General features: G+C 47.7%; 2 protein-coding genes across 5 annotated transcripts in view; one reads left to right on the top strand and one right to left on the bottom strand.

Moving 5' to 3' along the window:
- Positions 1-189: 189 nt before the first annotated feature.
- Positions 190-20,947, top strand: CPSF1 (cleavage and polyadenylation specific factor 1). Its single transcript, XM_036752069.1, has 38 exons — positions 190-377; positions 2,409-2,582; positions 2,908-2,935; positions 3,065-3,207; positions 4,942-5,022; positions 5,388-5,539; positions 5,829-5,975; positions 6,966-7,105; positions 7,248-7,358; positions 7,518-7,611; positions 7,889-7,976; positions 8,163-8,300; positions 8,521-8,572; positions 8,712-8,806; positions 9,368-9,442; positions 9,642-9,722; positions 10,146-10,235; positions 10,815-10,925; positions 11,239-11,380; positions 11,529-11,707; positions 11,929-12,065; positions 12,150-12,324; positions 12,611-12,817; positions 12,935-13,024; positions 13,573-13,716; positions 13,832-13,984; positions 16,230-16,346; positions 16,530-16,620; positions 16,762-16,846; positions 16,936-17,077; positions 17,183-17,335; positions 17,450-17,626; positions 17,718-17,784; positions 17,898-17,945; positions 18,081-18,236; positions 18,331-18,460; positions 18,552-18,690; positions 18,792-20,947. Exons 2-38 carry the CDS (start codon positions 2,439-2,441, stop codon positions 18,837-18,839), a joined length of 4,350 nt encoding a protein of 1,449 aa, XP_036607964.1. The 5' UTR covers positions 190-377; positions 2,409-2,438; the 3' UTR covers positions 18,840-20,947.
- The window catches only part of ADCK5 (aarF domain containing kinase 5), a 41,246-nt gene continuing 38,959 nt past the window's right edge, over positions 18,689-20,975 (bottom strand). For all 4 annotated transcript variants that reach the window (XM_036752080.1, XM_036752094.1, XM_036752087.1 and 1 more), the window contains 3 exons: positions 19,769-20,021; positions 19,430-19,546; positions 18,689-19,341 (listed from right to left, as the gene is read on the bottom strand). In XM_036752080.1, coding sequence (XP_036607975.1) covers positions 19,236-19,341; positions 19,430-19,546; positions 19,769-20,021 — 476 coding nt within the window. In that variant the 3' untranslated portion in view covers positions 18,689-19,235. The remainder of the gene's footprint in view (positions 19,342-19,429; positions 19,547-19,768; positions 20,022-20,975) is intronic.

Below are 20,975 nucleotides of genomic sequence, written 5' to 3'. Positions count from 1 at the left end.
GGAAGATTTCGACTCTGGCCGCATCACTTCGAGTCCCGTTACTATGACAGAGGCCGCCAATGCGCAGGTGCGGGGGAGGGGAGGCGGCAGGTCTTCCGGCTCGCGGTTTGCTCCGCCCCCTCTTCTCCGGGATTAGACTGGCGGGGTGGGGCTGGGACGCGTATAGGAGGAGCAGACAGGGGAGGGGGCGGTGCCAGGGCCGGAACGTTTGTGCTAGGGTTACGCGGAGCGGTCGGAACGCTTTGGTGGACGTCCTCGAGCCCGTTCCTTTCCCCATCCCTTCTCCCCAACCTGCCGCCGCGAGCCCAACTGCCGCGGCCCGTGCGCGCCGGGAGCGAGGCCACGTGAGGAAGCGGAGGAGGCGGCGCGCGGTGCAGGTGGGGGAGGGGAAAGAACGTTAGAGATACGGGCACCGGGGGAGGGGCGGGGAGAAGATAGGGGAGCCCTGAAGGGTGGAAGGAGAGAAGAACCCGGAGGGAGGGGGAGCGTCCTGGGCGGGCAGTGAGGGGCAGGAGAGCTGGGGAGGGGGGACGTCTTGAGGGGCAGCAAGGGGCTGGAGAGGGGGCGTCTTGAGGGGCAGCGAGGGCCAGGAGAGCTGAGGAGGGGGAGCGTCTTGGGGGGCAGTGAGGGGTAGGAGAGCTGGGGAGGGTGGGGCGTCCTGAGGGACAGCAAGGGGCTGGAGAGGGGGAGCATGCTGAGAGGCAGCAAGGGGCTGGGGAGAGGGGGCGTCCTGAGGGGCAGCGAGGGCCAGGAGAGCTGAGGAGGGGGAGCATCCTGAGGGGCAGCAAGGGGAAGGAGAGCTGGGGAGGGGAGCGTCCCGAGGGGCAGTGAGGGGCTGGGGAGAGGGGGCGTCCTGAGGGGCAGCAAGGGGCTGGGGAGAGGGGGAGCATGCTGAGAGGCAGCAAGGGGCTGGGGAGAGGGGGAGCATCCTGAGGGGCAGCAAGGGGAAGGAGAGCTGGGGAGGGGGAGCTTCCCGAGGGGCAGTGAGGGGCAAGGGAGCTGGGAAGAGGGAACGCTGAGGGGGAAGGGGGGGAAAGTTTAGGCAGGAAGGGAGGAGAGCTCCGGGGTAAGGAGAAGATTAACAATCTGGGGGTCCTCTGGGGGATGGAACCTGAGAGGAGAGGAAGGACAATGAAGGAAGCATGGAAGTGGGGGAAGAAGGGGAAAGGCTGAGGGAGACCCAGGCATTTTGAGAGAACTAGGCTTGGGGGTACTTAAGGAAAACATAAAAGGTAGATTCTGGGGGAAGGCTTGGAACGAGTAAGTTTGGGGGGACTGGGCTGGTCTAGAAAATCAGTGAGAGAGAGTTGGGGGGCCACCAAGCCCAACACCTAGCACTACTGGTTGATGGCTTGATTTAATAATAATAGTTATTATTTATATATGTCACCTTGAGGGTTGCAGAGCACTTTACAAGTATCTCATTTGATCCCCACAACAACCCTGGGAGCTAGGTGCTGTTATTCCTACTTTATAGATGAGGAAGCTGAGACACACTGGTTAAGTGACCTGGCTAGGGAAACACAGATAGCAAGCCTCTGAGAACAAATTTGAATGCAGTTCTTCCTGATTCCAGGTTCAATGTTCCATTCCCTTTGCCACCTTAGCTGCCTGATTGATTGATTGAGCACCTACTGTGTGCAGAACCCTGTAAAGGGATATTGGGCACTGGGGAATATGCAAAGTTTAGATAAGAGAGATTCTTTGCCCATATGGAGCTTATATTCCTATAGGAGGATAAAACAAAGAAACAGATACTTCTTATATATAGTATTACATGCTAAATACATTAGAGGGAGGTACAAAGCAAATCCTTGCTTGAAGTGGGAGGGAAAATGGTAATTACGGATTAAATGGGGGTTCATAGGTTTCCTCAAGAAGATGGTATTTTATTTGGGCTTTAAAAGATGGCAGAATTTCAGCAAGTTTGTGAAGGTAAGGAAGTCAGAAGGAAGAACAAATTTAGGGAGAAAAATGAGCCCAGTTTTGGATAGGTTTAGTGTGAGCTACTGGTAGGACAAACAGGTGCATGTCTTATAGATAGTTGGAGATGTGGGTCTGAACTCAGAAGAGATGCCAGGGCTGGAGACTGGATCCAGGGGGAGGGCAAGTGAGAGACAGGAGGGTTATAAAGCACTTTGAGCATTTTTGGGGGTAGGGGTAGGTAACTGTATCCCTAGGAAGCGTGAGGGAGTTTGCCCATGGAGAAGGTCAGGGCTCAGAATGTACTGTAATGAGAGGGTGATTGAAAATCCTGGGGAGGGGGTGTGCAGGGTTGGAGTGAGAGCTGAGGGAAGAGGGGAGATTTGGGTATAGCCTAAAGTATAGTCTGGAGGTAGTGTGGGTCAGGGTCTGGCACATGATGGTTATCAGTAATCGTTCTAACTTGTCCCCACTGTTTTTGATAGGTTGTAAGGCTCCTTCCCTCTGGCACCACCATGTATGCCGTGTACAAGCAAGCTCACCCCCCTACGGGGCTGGAGTTTTCCATGTATTGCAATTTCTTTAGTAATGCAGAACGCAACCTTGTGGTGGCGGGGACCTCCCAACTGTATGTGTACCGGCTCAACCATGATGCGGAGGTAAACCCCTTCACTTCTCCATGTTCCTCTTCCCTCTTAGCATGTTTCCACCTCCCACCGCATGCACGTCCCTGACCTCCTTGGCCCAGTACTTTGGATTTTTCCAAACTCATCTTGGGGTGCTCACTTAGCTAAGCTAAATGGTTTATTCCCCCTCTGGGTGTAGGGATAGAGTGGGGGGTAGTAGTAGGAATGATAATCCCAGTTGCTTAGGCTTTTGACCTTGATCCTCCTACAGACCATGAGGGACAAGGGGAGGGAATCTGCTCTGCATGCAGGGGTGAGACAATGATCTGACTTTTCCTCTGTGTTTGTTTCTCCCAAGACTTCAACCAAGAGTGATAGGAATGCAGGTAAGCAGCTGGGCCAGCGGGAGAAGAGGAAAGTATGGTGTCTTAAAGACTTCAGAGGACAGTATTGTCAGTGGATGGGGCCAGAGGTATAGGTCCCTCACTCCAATATACCTCTGCTTCTACTCCCAGAAGGGAAGTTACACAAGGAACACAAAGAAAAGCTTGAACTGGTGGCCTCCTTCTCCTTTTTTGGAAATGTCATGTCTATGGCCAGTGTGCAGCTTGCTGGAGCCAAAAGAGATGCCCTACTTCTCAGTTTCAAAGATGCCAAGGTGCCAGGGCTACTTGGTAGTGGTGAGGGGAAAGGTGGGGGGGGGGAACAAGGCAAAGGGGGGCTACTTTCCCTCCCTGTGTTTCTATCTCTCTAATAATAATAACAATGATAACATCGACATATTTTCTGAATATATTTGTGTATATTTGGATAACTATAAAAGGTTATTTTTTCTCTGTACAACAGTCAACAGAATATTAAATGTGAAGAAATATAGTAGCAGATAGTTACTAGACTTAGGACTATTTCCATCCGAACCCCATCAGAAAACATGAGAATTTTTTACATAATAATGATAATTTTGTTAGTACTTTAAAGTTTACATTGCACTGTTCTTATAACAACCTTTTGAGGTGTGACCATTATAATGCCTACTTTATAGATGAGTAAATAGACCCAGAAGGGTGATAAGATCATAGAATTTAGAACTGGATGGGACCTTAGAGATATCTTGTACGGGGGTCTTTAACCTTTTTTGTGTCATGGATTGCTTGGTCAGTCTGGTGAAGCCTATGGACCTCTTCTCAGAATAATATTTTTAAAAGCATAAAATAAAATATACACAGTTACATAGGAAACCAATCTTTTTGAAATACAGTTATCAAAATACTTTTTGAAAAGTTGATGGACCCCAGATTAATAATCCTTATCTAGTCCAACTCCTTAATTTTACATATAGAGAAATTTAGTCCCAGAGAAGTGAAGGCACAATGAGTAACAGAGAGCTGATAAATACACGAACACATTTCCTGACCTATGTCTGCCCAGCATTCTTTACAATCTTTCATGATGTCTTCCTGTGATATCAGGTTGTACATTCAGAGATTGAGGCCACAATCCTGGGAAAGGGTGAATAAACAGGATGGTTCTCATTCTCCCACTTGAAATGAACTGTGGGCTAAAAAACAGAATGAAAGTACTGATTGGACTTCATGAAATTAACCCTGTGTGGGTTATTTTACTGGACCAGAAATATAAAATGCTGTCAGATATCCAGAGGGCTTTCATGGGGGAGGGATTGGGCTTTTTCTGCCTGGCCCCAGAGGGAAGAACCTCTGAGAGCATTGGGTATAGAAAAGCAGATCTTGGCCCTGGATAAGGAAGAATTTAGAAAAAGTTAAAGTAGTCCTACAGTGAAATGGGCTTCTTTGAAAGCCCAAAGTGAATTCCATGAAGTACTTGTACAGAGATTTTTCAGGAATGTCATAGTGAGAACTTTGGTTGAGGGATTGGGTAAGTGCCCTGCCAGGGTCCTTTCCCTACCTGATGGTCCATGATTCTCAATAGGAGTTCCACAAAATCGAGTTCTTTAAAAAAAAAACAACAAAAAAAAAAACAACTGATGGCATCTGATTTGTAGAGCACTTACATGTTTACCCTGGTGCTCCAGTGATCCCAGCTGAATACTCTCCAGCCCTAGGTCAGCTAACTTTTTTTTTTTTTTTTTTGCTTGTGGAATTAGGATGGGAAAGAATGGTGTGAGAGGGACCCTGACCTTGGATAGACCTCCCCTAGCCTTGGTTCATAGGTGGGGCCTTAGACAAGGTTGACCCTGAAGTGAACTTTTAGATTCCCCATTGTGTTTCTGACTGAATTTGCTTTGCCCTCCTGGCCTCAAAAAGAGGTAATATTGTCAGTCTAGTGCCAGGGCATGGGTACAGAATCCCTGTGAGTGCCTGGGATGGTGTGAGGGGCCGAGAATGAAATGAACTCTTCTCTCTCTGGTCTTCAGCTGTCAGTGGTAGAGTATGACCCTGGGACTCATGACCTGAAGACCCTCTCACTACATTACTTTGAGGAGCCTGAGCTGAGGGTAAGAGTCTCTTTGCCCCCTCCCCAGGCCCTATGAATTGTCTCCCTCACCCTCCAGTACCTGGTTCTGTGTGCTTGCAATTTCCTACCATCCTCAGGATGAACCCTGTAAGTAGGGGCCTCTGGGTTCTTTGAGGGGGGAGCTAAATTAGAATCCCCTAAGTCAGAGTTAGGTAGGGGTTTCCCTTTTTCTACAACAGGAGAAATGTCTGTACCTCAGATATATTCATTGTGGACCTGAATTGGTTCTGGCCTTGACACCACCTTCCTGTCCCCCCTTACTCTTCTCCGGATGGGGTTGTGTGGACCCTTCCACAGGCCCTGACAGTTCCTAACCTGGCCTCCAATACTTTTCCTCCATCCCAGGATGGCTTTGTCCAGAATGTGCACACGCCTCGGGTGCGAGTGGACCCTGATGGGCGTTGTGCGGTCATGCTGATCTATGGAACACGACTTGTAGTGCTGCCTTTCCGAAGAGAGAGCCTGGCAGAGGAACATGAGGGGCTAGTAGGGGAAGGGTAAGTGTTGGGAAAGGGAGGTTGAGGAATTCCCGGGGGCCTATGGAAAAGCTGGGGCCAGTGAACCTGGGGTTTCTCTGTATGTTTGGAATTGAGCTTATTCTGGAACTCTTCTACTGTTCTTGGCACCCCTTGTTTTGGGGGTATAGACTTGGGTTTGAAGGGCAAGGACTCCTCTGGTTGGGGAGAGATATATGGATCCACCTTGGGGGCATGAGTTGGAATTGCCCATGATAGAAACCCCAGTTGGAGTTCTCTCCTCCCTCCTCTCCTAAATCCCTCTCCCCAGGCAGAAGTCAAGCTTCCTGCCAAGCTATATTATTGATGTTCGGGCCTTGGATGAGAAGCTCCTGAACATCATTGATCTGCAGTTCCTTCATGGGTACTATGAGCCCACTCTCCTCATCTTGTTTGAGCCCAATCAGACGTGGCCAGGGTAAGAACTTTCCTTTGTCTACTTTGACATTTGTCATGAAAATAATAGTGCCAGTAGACAAATATATAGTGCTTTGGGGCCTTCAAAGTAAGTGCTTTACAGACACTCTCATTTAATCCTCACAAACAATTGAGATGGACACTACAGATATTAGTATTTCTATCTTTGAGAACTGGGAACTGAGGTTTAGGGAGGTAAATGTCTTACTTGTGTTGCTCACTGCTAGTACTCTTTTTGGGCCTCATTCCTTCCCTAGTAGAATGAAAGGCTTAGCCTAGATGATCTCTCAAGGCATTCAGCTCTAGATCTGATGATCCAGAATTCTGTCATAGCTTTGCATTCTACTCCTTCCCTAACTCAGTCCAGCACTATTTCCTACTATACTGCCACATAAAACAAGGCTGAATTTGCAAGGCAGGTACCATGGAAGGTTTTCCATTTCTCAAAGGGTCTTACTACAGCAATGATCGGTGATACTAACACCCAAATAATTGCCAGACATTTCTTTTCCCTGGTGTATTTTCTTCTGAAATGTCAAGTGATATAGTCGATATTTTTTTTGTAATAACACTGCATTCAGTTCACTACATGATGCATTTATTCTTTAATAGGCTCAACCTTCATTCCTTCTGAATATTTTGTACCTATCCAATTTGAAACAGCATTTAAACAAAGTTAAATAAGTTAAATACATTACCACCCCCGTACTGGTAAACCTTTTGTGCCCTCATTGCCCTCTGATCAGACTTTTACTCACCTTCCACCTTAACCAAGGAAGGGCTGTATAGCATGACACATGCCCCTCTCAAAATTGATGTGCTTCCTCCTTGATCCTTCCTCCCATGTCTTATGGTAGGTGGCTTTCTGGTAGGATACAAACTCCATGGTGAACCTGAAGCCTTCTCTAGCACCCCTAATCCCTACGCACCCCCCCACCCAAAAAAAAGATGCTTATGGCAGCCTCTGAGTCCCTGTGTTGTCTTTGGCCAGGCGTGTGGCTGTACGACAGGATACATGCTCCATTGTTGCCATTTCTCTGAACATTCTGCAGAAGGTTCACCCAGTTATCTGGTCCCTCACCAACCTGCCTTTTGACTGTACCCAAGCACTAGCAGTACCCAAACCAATAGGTGAGCAGTGGGTCTAGGGGCCGACCCATTCCTCTAAAGAGGATTCCCTTCTGTAAGGGAGGCTAGGGTGTTGGATGGGGGTGGGGGAGGATGGAGACTCTTTTCTGAGAAGCTCTGCCTGCCCATCTGCCTCTCCTCCCAGGTGGAGTAGTAATCTTTGCTGTCAACTCCCTCCTTTACCTGAACCAGAGTGTCCCACCCTATGGTGTTTCCCTCAACAGCCTCACTGCTGGCACCACAGCCTTCCCTCTACGTGAGCCAATCTGGGAATGGATGGGAGGTGCTGGAGAGATGGGAGGGAGTTCTCTGTGGTCGGGGGAAATGAATAGAGTTGGAGGGAGATGGTGTAGATGGGAAAAATTGGAACTTTGGGGTTTATCTTAAGTCATTGATGTGCTCTCTGTGCTTCTAGGCATGCAGGATGGAGTGAAGATCACTCTGGATTGTGCACAGGCTGCCTTTATATCCTATGACAAGATGGTCATCTCCTTAAAAGGGGGCGAGATGTGAGCCTGCCCTGACTTCTGGCCTCTCTCCCCGTGATTTCTGGCCCTTTTCCCCTTGCCCGGCCTCTGATTTTGACTCCTCCCTCCCAGGGTTTAGGTCCAAAAATTTGGGTTTGAATCAGGCTGTGCTGCTCATTGCTAGTACTCTTTTTGGGCCTCATTCCTTCCCTAGTAGAATGAAAGGCTTAGCCTAGATGATCTCTCAAGGCATTTAGCTTTGGATCTGATGATCCAAGTAGAATTCTGTCCTCCTCCTGACTCTACCCTCTCTTCCCAGCTATGTACTGACCCTCATCACAGATGGGATGCGTAGTGTCCGATCCTTTCACTTCGACAAAGCAGCTGCTAGTGTTCTTACCACCTGTGTGAGTTCATGTGATGAATATAGGCACTCCCTCCCTCCTGGAGATGGGGCTAGGGAGGATCGATTGTGGAGGAGAAGATAAACTTGTTGGGGGAGAGGACCCTGGAAAGTAGTGGGTAGGGATGGTCTCCTAAGAATAGAAGGCTTTAGGCCCTCTGTGAAATATTCTTTTCTTTCATCTTCACAGATGATCACCATGGAACCAGGTTACCTTTTTTTGGGCTCTCGTCTTGGGAATTCACTTCTACTCAAATATACAGAGAAACTACAGGAACCACCAGCCAGTGCTGCCCGAGAAGCCCCATCACGGGAGGTTTCTGACAAGGTGAGATTTCTTATGCAACATAAAGGTACCCTGAAGACCCTCCAGGTCAATAGCAGGAAGGGGCCTTAGTACAGGGACTTGGAGAACAGGAATCAGGGTGGACATAACAAGATTTCCCACAATACCCCTTTTCTCTTTCATCCCTCTCCCCAGCTTGTGTTTTTATAAAGTAAACCCTAAAGTATTACATAAATGTGAATTTTTGTTATTATTTCCTCAGGATGAGCCGCCTGTCAAAAAGAAGCGAGTGGAGTCCACGCTGGGCTGGGCAGGTGGTGGGGGACATTGGCCTGGCCTTGGGGGTGGGGATGAGGAAAAGTAGCTGGGACTCTAAATAGGGGCAGGACTTTTGTTGTTTGGGGAATCTGATCCTAGGCCTGAGAGTGGCCTGATATTGGGCTGATGTTGCAGGTGGGAAATCAGCTCCCCAGGATGAGGTGGATGAGATTGAGGTGTATGGCAGTGAAGCCCAGTCTGGTACCCAACTGGCCACTTACTCCTTTGAGGTGAGAGAGAGAGAATTAGAAAGGGAAAGGGAGCTGTCCTTGAAAGACCTTTCACCACACCCACCCACCCACAGTTTTTCCATTTCTGCTTAGACATTGACTGAAGTGTGGGAATGGGTGGATTGGGCCCTGAAACTGTATCTGTCTTTCTGACTTCACAGTCCATGATATTCATCTTGTCTCCTCATAGTTTGTGCCCCTTTGCCTTTAGTTCCTTCTCATTCCCCTTCTCAGTCTTCTTTCATCTGTTTTCTCATCTTGAACTTCTTTCTGCTGCCCAATTGAGGCAGCATAGCAGGCTAGATACCTGACCTGGAATCAGGGAGAACTGGGTTCAAGTTCTACATCAAATATTTAGGCATTGTGTGACACCAGGCAAGTTATTTTAACCTTTTGAGTCTTGGTTTTCTCGTCTGTAAAATGAGGATGATAATAGGACTTACCTCATAAGTTTGTTGGGATGACCAAATTATAATGTTTACAAAACACTTTGCAAACCTTAAAGCGTTATATAGATGTGAGCTATTATTTTTATGTCTCTGCTGCTACTCACTTTGTCAGGTATGTGACAGCATCCTGAATATTGGACCCTGTGCTAATGCTGCCATGGGAGAACCAGCTTTCCTGTCCGAGGAGGTATCCCATCCTACTTGGGGCATTTTTCTTTTGAAGGGAGGCAGCTGGGGTTCTAACTCAGAGGTTAGGCTCATGGAACAGGGTTTGGGCCTTGAGGAAGTAGGGTGAGGGAAGCTAAGAGACCATGGGTGACTGAGGTGTTGCAGGCCATGTGGGGATCCTATGACTGATGCTGTTTACCTCTACTACCCATTTGCAGTTTCAGAACAGCCCAGAGCCAGACCTGGAAATTGTGGTTTGCTCAGGTTATGGCAAGAATGGAGCACTGTCTGTGCTTCAGGTGATGAGTCCATTATCTTCCCCTTGGGGTGGGAGGGGATGGTTCATAGTAAAGAGGGGCTATCAGGGTAGGGCCTTATGAAGACTGATAGCAAAGGGAAAAGGTGTGGGGGAGCTGGCCTGCACCCTGCGAAGGCCTGCAGCAGAGAGCGTGTGCTGTAGGTCTGGTACCGGTGCCATAGTAATCACTACTCCTGGTCCCTCCCTGGGCTGCCTGCCTCCTGTTGGGCTGCCTGTGAGCAGCAGCTGGGAACACATGGAGATTTCTGGGGGAAAAGTCAGGAAGACTAAGTCCCAACATGGACTGCTTCCTTCCCTACCTGTAATATGCCCCAGGAGGAGGCAGTGGGAAATGAGGAGGGTCTGAGGTGGATGTGAAGGGTACTCCAGTTGATGTCTTCCCAACAAATCTTTGCTCTTCTAGAAGAGCATTCGGCCCCAGGTGGTGACAACCTTTGAGCTGCCTGGCTGTTATGACATGTGGACAGTCATTGCACCCTTACGCAAGGAAGAGGTCAGATCCTGCCCTTGGGAATCTCCCCACCATTCCTTTCCTCTAACCTTGTCAAAGCTAACACGAAAACTAGAGTGATGCTCTACCCTTGCATTGTTCGTACCTCATGCCTATTCTTTTTTTCTCTTCCTGTTTCCTTCTGATATTACTTTTGAATATTGAGGCTTAACTTAAGATTGTATAAGCCAACAGATTAGGTTTGTTCTCCTAGGCATGGGTAACTGAGAATATGGTTTACTACATGGTTTAGGCACTTCTATAAAATATAATTCTTAAAATGAAGAGTAAGAAATTTTAATGAATAACTACTAATTACAAAGTAGGTAATTGACATCTTAAAGTATGTTTGGAATGGAAAAAGCTCTGGATTTGGAGTCAAGGGACCTGAATTCAAAACTCTTTTCTCACTCTACATGGGTGGCCTTGGGAAAATCCCTTCAAACCTCCTTGATATTTCTCTTTGTGTCCCAACCCCACCCCTCCTGCCACCCCATGTAGGCTTCCTCTGCTCTCTGTCTCTTTCCTTCTTATTGTGGATTCCCCACTCTTATGTCTTCCTCTATCTTCCTTTCCCCCCAGGATGAGACTACCAAGGGGGAGGGGACAGAACAGGAGACCAGCTCCCCAGAAACAGAAGACGATGGGAAGAGACATGGCTTTCTTATTCTCAGCCGGGAGGATTCTACCATGGTGAGGGGACAGTAAGGGGAGGAGGACTCTGTGGGGTGAGTATGGGGTACTGAGTGACAGGTTGGTGTTATAGAAAAGAACACTGAACTGCAAATGAAGAACTCTAGTTGGAATCCAGTTCTGTTATGTGAGCTTCAGCAAATCACTTCCCCTCTTGGGGCCTTGGGCTTTTTCTGTAAAATGTGGGAGGCAAGATTAGAAGGTCTCCAAGTTCTCATTCTTAGAGATGATACCTATTTATAAATACCTAGTGGGAAAGGGATGGTTTTCAATCCTAGGCCTGAGGTCTAACATCTCTGTTCATACCCCCTAGATCCTACAGACAGGTCAAGAGATCATGGAGCTGGACACAAGTGGCTTTGCCACACAGGGTCCCACTGTCTATGCTGGTAACATTGGTGACAATCGCTATATTGTCCAGGTATCACCCCTCGGTATTCGTCTGCTAGAGGGAGGTAAGAACTTTAGATCCTGGGGTTGGGGATAAGACATGTGAGAAGCATAGTGGAGTAGCCAAGCCTGAGTTCCTGGGCCTGCTTCTTCATTAGTAGGGGCATTAGATCTGGCCCTGGGATGGTGATGGGTTTGCCACTTGCCTTGCAGTGAACCAGTTGCACTTCATTCCTGTGGACCTGGGCTCTCCCATTGTGCAGTGTGCTGTCGCTGATCCTTATGTGGTCATTATGAGTGCTGAGGGTCATGTGACTATGTTCCTTCTGAAAAGTGACTCCTATGGGGGAAGGAACCATCGCCTGGCTCTTCACAAGCCCCCTTTGCATCATGTAGGGAATGCCACTACTCTCTAACCCCACTTTTCAATCACTGATCTCAAATCTAATTCCTTTTCCTTCATTTCCCTTTCCCTACCCCCCATAACTGAAAATAATTTCTCTTGATTTTTCTTACACCCAAACCATACTCTTAATCCTCTCTCTGAGCACTTACTGCCTTTCCCTGCCCCTTTGAGATGCTGTGCTGACTTCTTATTCTTTCCCTATTACAGCAATCAAAGGTGATTGCACTCTGTGTGTACCGGGATGTCAGTGGGATGTTCACCACTGAGAGCAGAGCGTCTGGAGCTCGGGATGAACTGGGAGGTCGAGGGGGACTGGAGGCTGAAGGCCTGGGACCTGAGATCAGGTATATATGGGGGAAGGGACCAGGGCCATGGGCTAAAGCTTGGAGTATGAAACCTGATTGTGCTTTGTCACTGTCTGCCTTTAGCCCCACTGTGGATGATGAAGAAGAGATGTTATATGGAGACTCCAGTTCCCTGTTCAGTCCCAGCAAAGAAGAGGCTCGAAGGAGCAGTCTCCCACCTGCTGACCGAGACCCTCCCCCATACAGAGCAGAGCCCACCCACTGGTGTGTGCTAGTACGAGAGAGTGGGGCCATGGAAGTGAGTGACCCATGACCCTCTTCCCTCTTCCCCACTGACCTGGGTGTGCTAATGCAGGAGAGTGGGAGTACTTAGGTGTGTTAACTCTTAACCTGAGCTCTGTGTTAGTATAGGTTTGTGGGCCTGTGGATAGCAGTTGATACCTATTACTGCCCTCCTCTGATATAGCCTCTTTGTGTTAGTATAGAAGAGTGGAGATCCTCTAACTCCTGCCTTTGTGGTCTTCGTGTGTTGATACAAGAGGGTGGGGTTTGGCCACTTAACTCCCTTTTTTCCTTGACCCTAGATCTATCAGCTCCCAGATTGGCGCCTGGTGTTTCTAGTGAAGAATTTCCCCGTTGGGCAGCGAGTACTAGTAGACAGCTCCTTTGGACAGCCAGCCACCCAAGGTGACACCAAGAAGGAAGAGGTGACTAGGCAAGGGGAACTTCCTCTTGTTAAGGAGGTGTTACTGGTTGCCCTGGGTAACCGTCAGACCCGCCCCTACCTGCTGGTGAGTTTCACACACAAGATTCTCCCTTTCCCCTACATGATTTCTCTTATTGCCGGGAGCCTTGAGTCTTCCTCACACTCCAACTCTAACAGCCTCTTCCCTCAATACCTCCCTTAGGTTCATGTAGACCAGGAACTGTTGATCTATGAGGCCTTTGCCCATGACTCCCAGCTCGGCCAGAGCAACCTCAAAGTGCGATTCAAAAAGGTACCTGAGCCCCTAACTCCTCTATTTCATTCTTGACGTAGACCATAACATATGGGTCAACCCATTACGGGGCAGGGCCAAGACTGGGCAGCACCTACACTGTGTGAGAAGACAAAGAAATAATAGTGGTCAGGGAAAGCTTCATGGTGATGCTAGGGGTGGGGGGTGGGTTGGGGGTGGTGATAGAAGCTAAGGCCTGAAGAATGAATAGTGTTTGGAGCAGAGGAACACTGATGGAAAGGCTTCAGAAGAGATTGGTGTAGTGGCAAGAACACTGGATATAGAATTGGAAGACCTGAGTTTGAAATTTGTCTCTAATACTTAGGTATTTGTGTGACCTTGAACAAGGCCTATTATTTAATTTTACTAAGTATTTGTGAGCTGTAAAATAATTGGGCTGCACAGACGGTCTCTTATCTCCCAGTGTCTAGTTGCGAGTACCTTCCTTAAGGTTCATACTACCTGGGAACTACTTTTGGTATGACAAGGTGTTCTCTCCACCTTTCCCTCCCTCACTGCCTTCCCCACATCTTTTTTCCATGCCTTAGGTCCCCCACAACATCAATTTCAGGGAGAAGAAGCCAAAGCCATCAAAGAAGAAGCCAGAAGGGGGTGGGACTGAAGAGGGTGCTGGTGCTCGGGGCCGTGTGGCCCGGTTCCGTTATTTTGAAGATATTTATGGCTATTCAGGGGTCGGTGGGACATGGAGGGAGTGGGGCAGGTTGATGACATGAGGGGTGGTCAGTGGGACAGGCTGGAAGCTTTGGATGAAGTCTGAAACGTTCTTGATACTCCTCCCTTACGAAGGTGTTCATCTGTGGTCCCTCCCCACATTGGTTGCTTGTGACGGGTCGGGGAGCCCTTCGATTGCATCCCATGGGTATTGATGGCCCCATCGACTCCTTTGCCCCTTTCCACAATGTTAATTGTCCAAGAGGATTTCTGTACTTCAACAGACAGGTAGGAATGGAGAAGGAACAAAAAGTCCTTCATACATCTCTCTCCTCATCTTTCCCCATTGTCACTCAGGGTATTTCTGCATCTAGTCCTTTCGTATGACTGCCAGAATACTCCACAGCACCGCTTTGCTATGACTCTCCAGGTTGCAGTCTTCAGAGCTTCCTTGAATTCTATAGGATACAGCCTTTAAAACTCCTTAGCTTGGCTCTTGAGACCTTACACAGTCCGACCTCAGTCTGTTCTTTCTGTCAGGGTTGTCCCAGACATCTCACGTTTATGCCCACTTCATGTTTTTGCTCACACTGTGCTTCTAGAGCCTCAACAACGCTGCATACTGGGTCCAGTCCCATTTTCCTCAGCTCTGGGAAGTCTTTCCCAGCTGCTCCCAACTACTTTATTCTAATTAATTCCCATACGTCTGACTCCAAATCTAGACTACACAATCTAGCACTGGATTATGTAGTCTTGAACTTTTTTCTGTTACACATGTGAAGCTAGTCTCCAACTAGACTGACCTCTTTGAAGGGAGGGCCCTCATCTTCTCGTCTCCCAATTTACCTAGAAAACATTTATTAAGCACTGACATTGGGTATGTTCTATGTGAGAGAGAAAAAGACAAAATGGAAAAACAGCCTCCATACTTTAAGGAGCTTATATGTTCCAGGGCCCACAGCGTGCCAAGTGAGAAGAATGGTCATAATTTGACAACTCAGAAAAGACTTGTCTTAGGAGGTGAAAAATGAATTGAACTAAGCATGAAAGGAAGTCTTCAAAGAGGCTTAGGTGAGGGATGGAGTGACAAGCTGCGTAAAGAAAGGCACAAAGGTAGAAATGCTAAATTTTGGGAACAGAGTTGTCCTTTTGGTTGAAACGTGAAGGAGGGTAATGTGCATTAAGCCTGGAAAGTAGAATGGAGAGAAATTGATATTGTTTAGGGCTTTAAGTGCCAAGCTAATAAGTTTGTATTTAGTCTTAGAGGAAGTAGAGAGCCACTGATTTAGCACTAGTGTGACATGGACAGACTTGTGCTTTTAAAGATTATTTTGGCATTTGTGTGAAAGCTGGATAGGAGAGGGAAGACACTGAAAGCCCAGAGTCTAGTTAGGGGCTATTGTAATAGTCTAAGGAGAGGTGAGGCAGTCCTAAACCAGGTGGTGATATTGTGAATGGAGAAAGGGAATGGGTGCAGGGGGTGTTATAAAGGAAGAATTGGCAAAACTGGACACCTGTGGTAGTAAGGAAGAATCCTGGATGATAAAGATTTTGAATCAGGGTGTCTGGAACAATGGTGCATTCAACAGGAATAGGGAAGTTGCCAGAGGTATATGCTTTAGGGTGAGAACAAATTCCATTTTGGAAATGTAGCATTTGAGGTGCCTGTGGAACATCATTTAAATGGGGAAATATCAGCAGAGGTTATTGTAACCTCTGGGAGTCGAGATCACCAAGGGAATTCAGGGATGATGACCCAGGATGAGGTCTGGGATGTGGTAGGGAAGGGGTTTTGTACAGTTATGAATTCAGCAAAGAGACTGGCCAGACAGGAAGGAGAAGCAGTGCTATGAAAAACCAAAAAGTTTGAGTATTGAGGCAAGGAGTGATTAGCAGTGCCTAATGTTGCAAAAAGGTTAAGAATGAGTGAGAAATGGTCATAGGGCTTGTTTAATTTAAGTGGTGAATTTAGAAGCCAATTTGTAAGTAAGAAGGAAGAACGGAAAAGAAGTGGAGACAGGGAGAGTGCTCTGGAGTTTAGTTGTAAAAGTTATAGAAGGATATTACAATCAAGTGAAGGGGTTTTTTTTGTTTTTTGTTTTGGTTTGTTTTTAAATTCTGGGAGAGACCTTGGTGTATTTCTAAGCAGCAAGAAAGGAGCTGATAGATTGAAGATAAGTGGGGAGAGGGTCACAAAGGCAGTAGAAGGGGAGATCTTGGAGATGGGATTGGGGTATAAATAAATACAGCAGTGCATAACTGGCTACCTCATTAGAGGCTGAAGCAAAGGTGGGAATGGATGATGATGTTTCAGAGTGTAGCAGATGAGAAAGCTCATGGTAGATGGTATCTTATTTTTTTGGTAAAGCAGGAGGGGTATATTACTAATATATAATTACTGAATGGGAACCTGGGTGGGGCAGTATCCTATTTTGTAAGTCAAATGTAGGTGGGTGAGGGTCAGAGGGGCATGGAGGACTGTGTCCAGCTCTAGGACCTGCCTGATCTCCCTTTCCCTTTCTGGATGCCCTAGGGGGAACTTCGGATTAGTGTGCTCCCAGCCTATTTGTCTTATGATGCTCCCTGGCCAGTAAGAAAGATCCCATTGCGATGCACAGCTCACTATGTTGCCTATCACGTGGAATCCAAGGTTAGCAGCCTGTCCCCATGCCTCCTCACTCAAACCATACCTGGAGATGCCTTGAACAAAATCCCCAATATCCTCCATCCTGTCCTGTTCCTATAACTCTGAGAATTTCCTGTCTCTTCTGCTCTTTACCCATGATTAACTATTATACCCCTTAATCCTGCTTCCTCCAAACAAACCAAATAGGTTTATGCTGTGGCCACCAGCACCAATGCCCTATGCACCCGCATCCCTCGAATGACAGGTGAAGAGAAGGAATTTGAGACAATAGAGAGAGGTTAGTCATTTATCCACCTAGCCTTCCCTTTTTCTTCCCCTCACATCATCCACAATCCCACTTAGCTCCTATCTCCAATGATGTACTGTGTTCTCTAAGAGTATTGGGACTAGGGGCTGACTGTGACTCCTGTCCTCCTAGATGAACGATACATCCACCCCTTGCAGGAGGCCTTCTCTATCCAGCTTATCTCTCCAGTCAGTTGGGAGGCCATCCCCAATGCTAGGTAAGACCTTGGGTCAGAACTTCCTCATCCTCTTTTCATCCCTCTTAGTACCTTAGGCCCCATCCAGTGTTTCTGGGTGTTTTCTGTAGGATTGAGCTGGAGGAATGGGAGCATGTGACCTGCATGAAGACAGTATCCCTTCGCAGTGAGGAGACTGTGTCTGGCCTCAAGGGCTATGTGGCTGCTGGAACCTGCCTCATGCAGGGGGAGGAGGTCACATGCCGAGGCAGGGTAAGCAGTCATGTACACTGCAGGAGGGACGTGGTTCTGGGAATTGCCCACCTTGAATCTTTAAATTGCTTAACTCCACCTCCCCTCCCACCCCCCTGCCCCCAGATTCTGATTATGGATGTGATCGAGGTAGTTCCAGAGCCAGGACAGCCACTGACAAAGAATAAGTTCAAAGTGCTGTATGAGAAAGAGCAAAAGGGGCCGGTAACAGCTCTCTGTCACTGCAATGGCCACCTGGTATCAGCCATTGGCCAAAAGGTAATGACCCTGTCTAGCTCTGGGGTGAGGCTTAGGCTGAAGGGGATGTGCTCTGACCAGGCCACCCACTTGTGACCCAGCTTGCCCTGCCTTCTCTTCCCTCTGTTTCCCCAGATCTTCTTATGGAGTCTTAGGGCCAGTGAGCTGACGGGCATGGCTTTCATCGACACACAGCTCTACATTCACCAGATGATCAGTGTGAAGAATTTCATCTTGGCAGCTGATGTCATGAAGAGCATTTCTCTGCTTCGTTACCAGGAGGAAAGCAAAACCCTGAGCCTGGTGTCCCGGGTATGGGACTGAGGCACCCAGAGAACCTAGGAGGGGATGGGAGGAGGGTCGGGGCCCACAAGAGAAGATACTAAGCCCAATTTACCCCCAGGATGCCAAGCCCCTGGAGGTGTACAGTGTGGACTTCATGGTAGACAGTGCTCAACTTGGCTTTCTGGGTGAGTGAACCTAGAACCCCAAGGGGTAGAAAGGACATTTTCTAAGATAGTTTGCAAAGAATTTGACTTGGGCCTACTGAACTTTCCCTTCTTCTCCCCCTCCTCCCCAACAGTGTCGGACCGGGACCGCAACCTCATGGTGTACATGTATCTGCCTGAAGGTGAGTATAAATGACTTTCCCACAATCCTGAGGGAGCCACTGAAGCCACAATGAATCACTGCTCTTCATCCATCCCAGGGATTTCTGAGGGAGGTGGGAGGAGAGAAGAAAATAAGTTTATCCCCCTGATCCTAGCCAAGGAAAGTTTTGGAGGGATGCGGCTGCTGCGACGGGCAGATTTCCATGTGGGTGCCCATGTGAATACATTCTGGAGGACACCATGCAGGGGGGCGGCAGAAGGGCCTAGCAAGAAATCCATTGTCTGGGAGAACAAGCACATCACATGGTTTGGTGAGTTACTCATTGAAAAGGGAAGGGGGTACCCTGGGTGGGGGTGGAGGGGAAGAGCCTTTGGTTAATAATGCTTGCCTCATCTTTTCTCCAGCCACATTAGATGGTGGCATTGGGCTCCTATTGCCCATGCAGGAGAAGACATATCGGCGGCTACTGATGTTACAAAATGCCCTGACCACCATGCTGCCCCACCATGCTGGCCTCAACCCCCGTGCCTTTCGGTGAGACTCTGCCACACCTTTCTTCTTACAACCTCCTTCCCCACCCCTTTTCCTCAGATGACACTATAGTTTTAATTTCCCCAAAATGCAGGATGCTGCATGTTGACCGTCGCATCCTACAAAATGCTGTACGCAATGTCCTTGATGGAGAACTCCTTAATCGTTATCTCTACCTTAGCACCATGGAACGTGGAGAGCTTGCCAAGAAGATTGGAACCACGCCTGACATTGTAAGCACCTTAACCAGAGTCTCAATTTATTGTCATATATATATATATATGTATCTGCCTGTGCCTTACCCTTACCCAATCCTCTGTCTCTGTCCTTCCAGATTCTGGATGACCTATTGGAGATTGACCGTGTTACAGCTCATTTCTAGTTGCCCCTGTCCCAAATACACACTTTTGGATAAAACAAGGTTTTGTTTTAAGGAAACTAAAAGGGTGTGGAGATGAGTATTAGAGTTTTACTTATTTTCTGTGAAGAAGCTGCCATGGGATGAAGAGGGGCCTTCCTATCACTGAAGACTCTGCTCCTAGCACCCCATAACCAAGGAAGCTGCAGTTGGAGGCATCCACTCCTTTATTCTGTGTCCCAAGGGGCCTCCTCGGCCTTAGTCTGAGCAAGCAAGACAACTTGTCTGTCATCTCTGTATTCTTGGCCATTTGACTCCTGTGGGTCTTGCTGCCCTGGTGGCTGATGCCTGCTCCTCCTCTCTTTGTTGAAGGAGGTGAATTTGTGCAGCTGAGGGTGGGTATGACAGGGCCACCCAGACCTAGGGCTCCATTTCCTTGAGTATTTCCTCAGGCTCAGGCATGACACCCAGGTAAACCAGGAATTTGATGATCATGGAGGTTAGGTGCATGGATAACATCTCCAACCTGGAGCCAAGAGAGAGAGTTAAAGGACTAGCCCCACCATCATTCCCCTCCCTCCCTTTCTCAGAAGGGTTGTTGCTTCCTGCCTCACCTGAGGACCATTTCAAACTTGAAGCTCTCCCATGTGACCTTGACCCAATTCAGAAGTCGTCGGTAGAAGGTACCTTGAGTCTGCTCTCCCACCAGCCGGCTCCAGCTCCTTACAGCACTTCTCCGCAATCCCCCCAAAATCCCATAGCATTAGCATTTTCTCTCCTTTGTATACATTCTTTGCTACCCCAACCTTTTCTAGACTCTGAACTTTCCCTTCCCTGGGAAGTGCCAAGATAGCCAAGCAACCCATCATCCCCGTCTCAGGTGGGTGGTAGACTTAGAGTATGGGCCAGCCCCGTCCCTTCTTTGGCCTTCTAAGTTCCAAGGGCACACAGACCTCTTAGCCATGAGGAAGTACCGGTCCACGGGGGCCTTCAGGGTCATGGTGATGGAGCGGACGGTGTTGATGTTGCGCAGGACAAGCAGCATGGAGCGGGGCAAGGCCTTCAGCACCTCCATGATTCGGGCAAAGTGTTCTTTGGCCATTTCCTGCATGTAGGCTGTCTCCGCATGGCTCAGCATGCCAGAATTCCACAGCTGCTTCATGTGAATTGGTCGTTGCATTAGCATCTCACTGAACAGGAAATAGTCTTGGGGTTGGGGAAGAAGAGGGTATGTTAGATACTGGGGATGGAGACAGCTGTCTTTAAGGCAGAAGTGTCAAACTCAAAGCCCAGTGTGAACCAGATTACAATGTAATTGGGAAATGTACAAAATAGAAACAGTACAACATAGAAAACCAGAAATAAACCACATTATCTAAGTCAATATGGCATTTCTATTTGAGTTTTACATCTGCCTTAAAGACTGTTGGAGATGAGCCTAGTTCTGGTGTGCAGAGTAAAGATACAGAACAATTAGAAAGTCTGCTAAGGTAGATTCTAAGTGAAGACACCACCTTATAATTATTCTTGTTCAAAAGTGGAGTGTCAGCTATCCCAGGTAATTTTTTTTTTTTTTTACAATGTATAAAAAAAAACTGGTGAGGTTAATCCTGCAAGGTAAGGCTAATTGTGAAGTGTTACTGTGTGTTCAGCTACTGCAACAAAAGAGATGAATTTCCAAAGTGCTTAGGTGTTCCTGAGAAACAAAAGAAACCTAGGACAGGGCTTTTTCCTTCCTCTGACTTTAGCCAACATCTACTTCCCTATATGTTAAATGAGGGGACTGCTAAGTTCAGCCAAGCAAGGGAGGGAGGACCAGGAGGAGAGCTTCCTTGTAACATAAGGAGGTCTCAAGTTTAAAAGGTGAGTTAAGGACAGTACCCCCCTCAACACTGATCAGAGATCCACAGTGAAGAGTGAAGTTAAACATAGAAAGCAACTGTCTAAAGCACAGAGGTGTCAAACATGGCCCCATCACAAAGTGTGTTTGGAACCAAATTAAACATTGATGTGGCATTAGGTCTAAACATTCCAGATATCTGGAAAACTTTTAACTGTGCATTCCACTTTCATATCAATATTTAACTGCTTTAGTGCAGAGTTATAATTCTATTAAAGAATCATTTGTGTTGGCCACCTGTGTGGAAAGCCTGCTTGTAT

The sequence above is a fragment of the Trichosurus vulpecula genome, chromosome 1, assembly GCF_011100635.1.
Source record: "Trichosurus vulpecula isolate mTriVul1 chromosome 1, mTriVul1.pri, whole genome shotgun sequence".
NCBI lineage: Eukaryota > Metazoa > Chordata > Mammalia > Diprotodontia > Phalangeridae > Trichosurus > Trichosurus vulpecula.
This window is presented reverse-complemented; position numbering and strand designations above follow the sequence as displayed.